A 10,348-nucleotide genomic window follows, 5' to 3' on the forward strand; every position below is an offset into this window, starting at 1 on the left:
GCAAGTGTAGACATCTAATTCTAATCATCAACTTTTGTTTAGTTTCAGAAACAGTGTACATTTTCTTAATTTTGTTGGACGTGCTCCAGCCATATTAATTGAAGATTGAATTTGGATTCAAGATGTGCTGAACTTATTACATGAGTTTTTTGGTCTTATCGCAAGAACATATTTGTGTGAAACATTAACATTTTCTTAAATTTGTTGCTTTTGTGCTCCAGCCACATTTAACTAGAAAAAACATTTCAAGAAGATAATGATTTCTGGTCTTTCTTTCTTGCCCTACACGATGCAAGAGGTAGTCGTCGTGAGCAAGCATGATATCATCATACAGTATAATACGTACGTCATATTAATTTTATGTTCCCTTTCTGAGAAATAGTTAATACAAGAAATCCACCCAACGATCTCCATAAACAGAGGCTTGGGATGAGATCTGAGCACAAGCAAACTCAGTATTAACTGCAGAACACTCAACATGGGTTCCATGAGTGCAGTAGCAGTGGCAGTGTTCTGTGCATTTGCTATGCATGCAAGCTTTTTAGTCACTAATGCTCAGCTCAGTCCCACGTTCTACAACGAAACATGTCCAACGCTAAGCGATATTGTGTTTAGTGTCGTCTCAAATGCTTCCCTCACCGATCCCCGAATCGGTGCCAGCCTCGTCAGGCTTCATTTTCATGATTGCTTTGTTCAAGTACGTATATTCTCTACATGCAAACATATGTAATTACTAGCTAGATTTGTTTTTTCACAACCTTACGTTTGTTTGGTTTGAATCAGTAAAGTAATGGGAAAAAAATTTAGGAGAAACTTTTCTTGAATGGATTGTTAGATATAGATGAATGCGAGAGTTTTTTAGCAGAGATAAAAAAGAATCTGTTCTTCTCAAACCTTATTTCGATCCTTACAAACCTTATTTAGTAATGGACTCCATATTTTTTGCTAATCCTAAAACCTAACAAACAAACGTTGACCTTTTAGCTGTCTAAGTAATGGACGGTGCCTCGATAGTATATATATATGCTTGCTATGATTAACTAATTTCAGTAACTAAAATATTAATTGGAGTATATATATAAGAATTTAGAAGTAGAGTGATAAATCAAGAAGAATGAAGTTGTTATTCTTGTGACAGGGTTGCGATGGATCAGTTTTGCTGAACAGCACTGACACCATACTAAGTGAGCAAGATGCACTTCCAAATGCCAACTCACTCAGGGGCTTAGATGTGGTGAATAACATCAAGACAGAAGTCGAAAATAGCTGTCCACAGACAGTTTCTTGTGCTGATATTTTAGCTATTGCAGCTGAAGTAGGTTCTGTTCTGGTAAGTTCTACTTTCCAACCTTTTTAGCTTTTGGTGACTAGTATATAGTGCCCTAATGGTGAATTAGACCAAAAACACAAATCAAAGTTCCTTTTAGATTAGATTCTCCAGTAAAAAATGTGGGATGGATTCAATTTTTTTGTATTAGGGTTCAAATTTAAAATCTGTAAGTTGCAATCGAAACATCGAAAACAATGAAATAGTTGAAAAATAACTATTTTAAAATTCGAACATAACACTTTTTAAATTGGAGCTAGTGATGTACTAGTTGGTCGATCTCTATTATCAATAAACATTCATAATTTAATTGAAAATACTCTCACTGTGATTCGGTGTTATTTTATTAAAAATAAAATAGAAAAGAAGTAAAACTCTTTAGGTTTACATTTAACCAAGAAGTAAAACACACTTATTATTTAATTCCTCATTTTAAAGATAATATTATTTTCTCATGTTTGTTATCCACCACTATTTTGTAGGAAAAGTATGGTATATTTGTTGTAGTTGCTATTCAACTTGGCTGATCATATGTTATGTGTAGGTATATAAGGGTTGAAATATTTCTAAAATAATTTTTTTAATTTTATTTAATTTTTGCTGATAAAAAAATTATATATGTATGAAAATGATTAGTAATCAGTAAAATTTTCATTCTTTTATATTTAGACCTGAACTATAACATATTGTCTTGATAAGGTTTACAACCAATTTATTTCAGATTTTAAATATATTCTGAAGTAAAGTAATTTACTGATTTATGTTTTAGAGATTTAAAAAAATAAAAAGTCTAATTAAAGTTTGTTGACATTAATTTTTTAAAGAAGTAATTGATTTTATTTCAGTAATCAAATTTATGATTCGTTAAATTTTTATTATTTTAAAAGTTGTAACAAACGCATGACAAAATTAATTATCTAGAAGCCTACAATTATGTAAAAGCTGTCCAGAAGCCTACAAGATTATATAACTTGTTCTTCCTATATATTCTCTCTCTTTGCATTTTTCTATTGTTTTTCCTAAATTTTTAAACTGTTTTCAAGGGTTCAGCGATCTATTTCTTAAAAGCAATTATTTAATGAAAAAAACTTGAACAATGAGCCTTAATCTACTTGTAGTCAGCTGGATGCTAGGGATATATGTTTTAATACTCCCAAATAACAGCTGCACAAAATATATACTTCAAAAGAAAAAGAAAAATCTTAAGCAATTTTTTTATTTTCGAACCCCTGAGTGTGAAATTGGCTAATTCTTTCATGTTCAGAGCGATGAAGTTAGGTATCTTTATAACTAATATCTCAAAAATTCAACTCTAGTAGGTCGGCAGAAATTATTTTGATAATCTCAATATATATACTATTGCAGTATTAATTATTATAGTCAACTTTTGATGTATGTAATGTAGGACATGTACAATGCTTATTCCATACCCTAATTCTTGGAAAATAGTAATGAACTCAAGGAAAATAATAGCATAGTTTCGTAAGAGTGAAAGGTGATATTTAAATAATTAATGAAAACCCATACATACAATTTGGTGCAATATATTGAATAAAAATAACGTTAGATACCATAGGTTATATATGGTATCCCCAAAATTATTTTCTGTGTTTTAATTATAAGATAGTTACCTTCTTTCTAAATTGCCCTACGTTATTATAGATATCTTATAGTAATTTATGTTAAATTTCACACTGCAATTACTTATCGTTATGATTGCATACCACAACAACAATATTATTGGGGCTATCATTACCTGAATTAGAAACTATAAGTTTTAATAAGTCATTTTTTTTGCAAAGGAGAGGATACAGTTAGGGCTCTCTGTGCTAATCCGTAAAGTTTTAATCTGAAAGTGCAGTGCTTAAATTGTTTGATGTAGGAGGAGGACACAGATTTTACACAGAGGATTAGTCTCAAAAACATTAAGTTAGTTGTATTTGAGGGACTTGAAAGAGTGTATTGAGAGAGGAAAATATGAAACATTGCAGTGTATATATTTTTAAAAAAGGTTGGAACATGCAAATGTTCCGATTTTGGTTTATAATATTTGAATCTATTTACAGGGAGGTGGTCCATCGTGGGAAGTTCCATTAGGAAGAAGAGATAGCTTAAACGCAAGTCAAGCTCTTGCAAATACAAATCTTCCAGCACCCTTCTTCACAATAGATCAACTCACGGCTTCCTTTGCAGCTCAAGGTCTCAACACCACTGATTTAGTTACTCTCTCAGGTACACATAATCAAATTCGTATTTGTTAGCAACAACAAATAGATAAATATTTTAGTTTAGATAATTTTTCCATTATTAAACCATGGATAATACATGTGTAGGTGCTCATACGTTTGGAAGAGCTCGGTGCAGTACATTCTTAAACCGATTATACAACTTCAACAACAGTGAGCCTGATCCAACTCTAAACCCAACTTACTTAGCCGTATTGCGTGAGATATGCCCTGAGGATGCAACTGTGGATAACATCACTGGTTTGGACCTCACCACACCTGATCAGTTTGATAACGCCTACTACTCCAATCTTCAGCAACTCAACGGCTTGCTTCAGAGCGACCAAGAACTCTTCTCCACTCCTGGTGCTGTTACCGTTGACCTTGTCAACAGTTTCAGCAGTGACCAAAGCGTTTTCTTTGACAACTTCATAGTGTCAATGATAAAAATGGGAAATATTGGAGTGCTGACAGGAACTGATGGAGAAATTCGCACGCAATGTAATTTTGTGAACGAGGATTTGTCCGCAATATTAGCTGGTGTGGCCTCCAAAGATCCTAATGAGAACCTGCTTGCTCAATCTAAGTAAGTTAATACGTGTAAGTTAATATGTGTAGTAAAGGGAAAATAAAAGGTTCTAAACCTTGGTGCTGTGTTGAAATTGTCCAATTAGTGTGGATGGCAAAGTGATTTTGCCATGTACCTCTCAGTTTGCTATGTATTTACTTCGATGAATCTCATTATCATTTCCACCTTTCTCTCTCTCCTCTCTTACTTGAATAATATAAAGTCTATACATTTCTTTCTTCAAATGCTACAGAAGTAAAACCATATGGAAATTAATTGTGCATACAATTAGGACAGGAATATGTATCAGACAAACAGGCACAAGTCTGGTAAGATCTGATATATATACGCATTGGGATACCCTGTCTGCTACACAAAATGTTTTGTAATACAAATCTACGGGTATCTTGTACTTGTAGCAGTGTGACTGATTCATGTAGATGCATACAGTCCTTGTCCTGATAATGTAATGACAATTTTAAACACATAATATGGCAAGAGTTGCATAGCAAAAGATCACGTTTTCATGCATACTTTGTTTTATTTCAATATTGTAGTAAAGAGGTTTACAACCTTTAATTTGCTTTTACAGCTCACATTTCCCGTTAACTTATTAAGATTGAGAAACCATGTTTTGTTTAGAATTTTTGGACGTCATACTAGCTAGTCCAAAGGAGTCTCCATTCACAAAATTACACTGTAACCGAATTTCTCCTTCAGCCCCCGTCAGCACTCCAATATTTCCCATTTTTATCATTGACGCCCTAAAGTTGTCAAAGAAAGTGTTTTGGTTACTGCTGAAGCTATTGACAATGGGAATGGTATCAGCAGCAGGAGTAGAGAATAGTTCTTGGTCGCTCTGAAGTAAGCCATTGAGTTGCTGAAGATTGGAGTAATATTTGTTATCAAATTGATCAGGAGTGGTGAGGTCCAAATTGGTGAGGTTGTTCCCAGTTGCATTCTGGGGGCATATCTGACGCAGTGTTGCTAAGTAAACTGTATTCAGAGTTGGATCAGGGTTTCCAGTGTTGTTGAAGTTGTATAATCGGTTATTGAATGTACTGCAGTGAGCTCTTCCAAACGTATGAGCACCTGTGTATATGCATATATATAATGGTTTGAAAATTAGAAATAGTACATGTAGTGTTTGATACCATGTTAACTTATTCACTTTTCAACAAATTAAACAAAAATTAAGAAACTCTATACCTTAAATACAATTTGAGATCATGAAGTTGATGCTAGGTATTAGTAATGTGAATTTGATTATGCATACCTGAGAGTGCAACTAAATCAGTGGTGTTGAGACCTTGAACAGCAAATGATGCTTTAAGTTGAGTGAGGTTGAAGAAAGGAGGAGGAAGGTTTTGATTTGCAAGGGTTCTGTTTGCAGTTAAACTATCTTTTCTTCCTAATGGAACTAACCATCCTGGACCTCCTCCCTGAAATAGATAAATTAAAACACTTTAGTACATATTTTATAAAACTCAACCAAAAGTTAATGGTGGATGTTTAACTAACTGAAATTTTAATTTATTGTCTCGAACAAAACAACAATGTACCATATATATAGTTGTATACTTTGATATTTTATATTTTTTAAATATGGCACAGATATTTTTTATAGGGTGATGATACACTGATACCCATTAAATAAAAACACACACATTGACATTCTTAAATAATAATTTTGTAATCATATTTTTTTTTATTTTTTAATTTTAAATTCTAATATATATTATTATATTATTAAAATAGTTTGTAAAGTGAATGTTATTTTTTGAAGAGTGTCAATAAAACTTTTTTCTTTTTATAGAGATAGTGATTAATTATTTAAAACATCATCAAAGATATTTCAGTACAAACAAAAGTCAAATTATGTTCTATTTTCTTTTCAATGACTTTTTTCGCAAAGAAGAAAACATATACGTAATAATAAGCATTTTGCACGAAAAGCCAGGTCACATGCAACACATTAATTCATCCTATATACTTCAATTTGACTTTCTATGTTGATGATGCGAGGTATTTCAAAATCATTTTTGCCGTGCAAGAGTTGAACACGATGATAACGAATTGTCTATAAATAAGGAAAAGTTTCTTTTGACATTCAAAAAGAAAACCAAAATAAAATTAATATATTAAAGTAATAATTAATAGGGTTGTTAAATGTATGTGTTTTACGGATGTCACCACCCTATTAATAAATACCTAAATACCCGAATTTTGAGATGTTATTAAAATAATAATATATTGACAATTCAATTTTTTATATAACCATATTATAATTTTAATATTTTTATATCATTTAATTATAAATTTATTATTTATTATATATATTTATTTTTAAATTTATTACATAAAAAATTATATACTTCTTTTTCAAAATTGTGAAACCATCATTTCTCATATTATTACTTATTACTTGAGAGTTGGCTAGCTGTTTCACACTCAAGGGTGTATAATATATTATTACAATTAAACATTGCTTAAGTTTTTTTTCCTCTTTCGCATATCTTGGAGGCAAGTAAGTTCAACACGGATTGAGTCCATTTATTCATGTGATTAATGGTGACTCACACACACACTAAAATTATGGTATTAAAAACTATGCCCTTAGGTTTAATCTTAATTACGCCAGTTAATTATCATAAAGAATAACCTACAACTCTTGCCAATCTTCTCTATCTTGCTTTTTTGTTCAAAAAGCCCGGAAAAGTTATTTATAATCAGTTATTGCTGATAAAAAAAAGGTTATTATAATCAATCAAAATTTTCGAGTCTAAGAGTATTAAAATTAAAAACTATGACTGATTCCCATCCATTAATACTTATTGAGGATTGAGATCTTTCAATGATATCCGGTGTGACCCTTATTCAAAGAATTGCGTTTGAATTTTAATTATAATTTTTTTTAATCAGCCAAAATTTTTTTGTTACAAATTTTATATTTGAATCCCAATACCATGTATATAATTTTTAATCCATGCCATTTTTTAAATCTAACATAAACTGTATATTTCCTTTTTTTTCTAATTCACCTTAATTAGGACATCACACTACGTTAAATGATTGAGAATTTGAACTTACCAGAATAGAACCTATTTCAGCTGCAATAGTAAGAATATCAGCACAAGAAACTGTCCCCGGACAACTATTTTCCACCGCTGTCTTGATATTATTGACCACATCCAAACCCCTTATTGAATTGTTATTTGGAATTGCATCTTGTTCGCTTTCTATAATAGCAGTGTTGTTCAGTAAAACTGATGCATCACAACCCTGTCAACAATATAACAATATAGCTTTAGTTGTTGTTAATGAGATTTCTCCTTTTTACCATAGTATCTATATCCTATTCTAATGATATAAAAACAGTAAATGTTGTCCAGGTTTGTTTGTTCCTTGTTCAAGAAAACTGTATTAAGCTGAATTAAGCCACCTTTTTTCTTTAAGTACCTAATTACAACATTAGGTAATGAATGAATGCAACTGTGCACATACCATGGTTGTTTTAATAAGCACAGTGCTTAGTAAAAAGAGCAAAAAACAATGACAAGTGTTTTGGAAAAAAGAAGTACATACTTGAACAAAGCAATCATGAAAATGAAGCCTGACGAGGCTAGCCCCTATTCGGGGATCGGTTAAGGAAGCTTGAAAGATGACTTGAAACACAATATTGAATAGATTTGGACATGTTTCTCTGTAGAACGTAGGACTAAGCTGAGCATTAGTGACTGAAAACCCTGCATGCAATGCAAATGCACACAACACTGCCACTACTACTACACGCATGGAACCCATTTTGGCTGTTCTTGATCCCAACTTAATATGTTCTCAGATCTCACATCGATCCTTTATTTATACAAGATATGAAATGGGTGGATATCTTGGAAATCACGACATCTCATATGTTTGCATTAACTTCATTTTTTTTAAATTATTCTTTCACGAATGTATTCTTTATGATATGGCGCCCAATTGGCTATGATGCTTCTTGATTTTTTTTACTTGAATTATTGTGCCATGGTAGGACCAGTAAAGAGTAGGAATCGTTATCTTCTTGAAATGTTATTCCCACATTCTGTAGAATGTGATGGAGCACACAAAGCCACGAATTTAGAAAATGTTATATTTCACACAAGTATTTTTTGATGAAAACTGAATTTCAAAAAACTTGTGTACACTAAGTTCAGCATCTTGATCCTAACTAAAATTTGCTTTGTAGGACCACAGCAACACCACATACCACTGCAGTAGGCACTGTGCAAAATAATTCACCTCTCTTAAGAGAGCATCCACTCCCCTGAACCTCTCTGCATAAACATTTTCATACTAAATTACCTTTAGCATTGACCTGTAATGTAGTAGGGGTAAAAGAGTGATTTTCAGGGAAATTGTGAAGCATTAGAGCTTTCTTCAACTTTGGCTTACATAAAATAAAATCATGAAATAAAAATCAATTTTAGAGAGAAAAAATAATTAGTTGTTATAGTAACTAAATTAGATACTATTTTAGAAATTATTTTTTTTAATTCTAAATTAGTTTCGATTATTGTTAAATAATTTCTAAATTAGTATCAAATTAGCTATCAAGGTTTTAACTACTAATTAAATAGAAACCATTTAACAATAATATAAGCTAATTTAGAAACCAAAATTTTTTTAGTCTTTAAAATGATCTTTAATTTAATCATTATAACAACTAATTATTTTTTATTTCTAAAAATTAGTTTCTATTTCATAATTTTCTTTTAATGTAATAAAAGCATGTTATGTGACTTTTAAAATAATTATTAAAAGTGTACATATTCTATATAAAAAGCATTACACCTTTTACTGACAAAAAGTTATCTTTGAGTGTGATTTTAAAATAAGTTTTAGAAATATATATAAAAAAATGTACCAAATATGATATAGTATCTAGTTTTAATAACTATGAAAAAATTATATTATAAAAGAAATTTAATCTAAGTTACACTACAAGGAAATCATGAAATAGAAACTAATTTTTTTTTTAGTTTTTAAAATGGTATCTAATTTAATTACTATTGCAACTAATTATTTTGGTCTCTAAAAATTGGTTTTTATTTCATGATTTTCTTGTAGTGTTAATTTGATTGCATACACTACAAGAAAATCATGAAATAGAAATCTATTTTAAAGACAAAAAATAATTAGTTGTTATAGTGACTAAATTAGAAACCATTTTAAAAACTAAACAAACTTTTGGTTTTAAAATTAGTTTCTATTATTGTTAAATGATTTCTAAATTGGTATCTAATTAGCTACCAAGGTTTTTGCTACCAAATTTAGAATCTAAATAATTGGTAGTTAAAATCTTAGTAGCTAATTAGATACAAATTTAGTAACTATTTAACAATATAAAAACTAATTTAAAACCAATTTTTTTTAGTTTCTGAAATAGTCTATAATTTATTCACTATAATAACTAATTGTTTTTTTTTTAAATTAATTTCTATTTCACAATTTTATTGATAAATCTAATTAAACATGGTGGATGATTAAGAGTAATTAATAATTATGGTATTCTCTTTTAAGTTTCTTATGTCAAAGTCAAGTTTCTAAACAGGAATTCTGTAATAAATCTTTTAAAGATCTTCTTTCTAGAAAGCCACCTATTTCTTAATTATTAGAAGAGTGATGATATTTTGATATTCTTTTTTGTTTTAGATAAAATTGTTTAATAACTTGTTACAATAATATAATAATATGAATATTCTAATTATAACAAGATCATTTTTAAATGATATATTATATGTTATTATAATAAGGTTCTACACATTAATTTGCTCATTTTTACTCCATCATTAGCATAAGGTTACAAAAGTCAAATGGTTGTCCATTAACCATCTGCATGACTTTGGAGTACTTGGTCATAACCTTCAATTGATTAAATATTAGCATGTTCGGTGTTAACTAATCATATATTAATAATTAATATTATCAAAATAATATTTTGATAATTGTTTATTAATAAAATATAAGTATTTAATTGAAATACTATTATTATTATTATAAAAAACTATTATTCTTTTTATCGACAACCACTACGAGAAAAATTTGATTTAGCTTCCAAATTTTTGCGTGGGCCATTTGCGGACGCTACTCTCGTTGGCCAAAATGAGTAAAAGCCCACGCAAGATTTACATTGGACGCATATATTAATTTATTTATTTTTTTTAAAAAAATTTTTGCGTCGGCCGC

General features: G+C 30.0%; 2 protein-coding genes across 2 annotated transcripts; one reads left to right on the top strand and one right to left on the bottom strand.

Moving 5' to 3' along the window:
* Positions 1-412: 412 nt before the first annotated feature.
* Positions 413-4,307, top strand: LOC137832043 (peroxidase A2-like). The gene is made up of 4 exons (XM_068640016.1): positions 413-697; positions 1,139-1,330; positions 3,394-3,559; positions 3,661-4,307. The coding sequence occupies exons 1-4, from the start codon at positions 479-481 to the stop codon at positions 4,140-4,142; spliced, it is 1,059 nt and encodes a 352-aa protein (XP_068496117.1). The 5' UTR covers positions 413-478; the 3' UTR covers positions 4,143-4,307.
* Positions 4,308-4,641: 334 nt separating this feature from the next.
* LOC137832044 (peroxidase A2-like) lies at positions 4,642-7,998 on the bottom strand. The gene is made up of 4 exons (XM_068640017.1): positions 7,706-7,998; positions 7,211-7,402; positions 5,397-5,562; positions 4,642-5,212 (listed from the first exon to the last, which is right to left on the bottom strand). The coding sequence occupies exons 1-4, from the start codon at positions 7,922-7,924 to the stop codon at positions 4,734-4,736; spliced, it is 1,056 nt and encodes a 351-aa protein (XP_068496118.1). The 5' UTR covers positions 7,925-7,998; the 3' UTR covers positions 4,642-4,733.
* Between the last annotated feature and the right edge of the window lie 2,350 nt (positions 7,999-10,348).

Source organism: Phaseolus vulgaris, chromosome 6 (assembly GCF_000499845.2).
Source record: "Phaseolus vulgaris cultivar G19833 chromosome 6, P. vulgaris v2.0, whole genome shotgun sequence".
Classification (NCBI taxonomy): domain Eukaryota; kingdom Viridiplantae; phylum Streptophyta; class Magnoliopsida; order Fabales; family Fabaceae; genus Phaseolus; species Phaseolus vulgaris.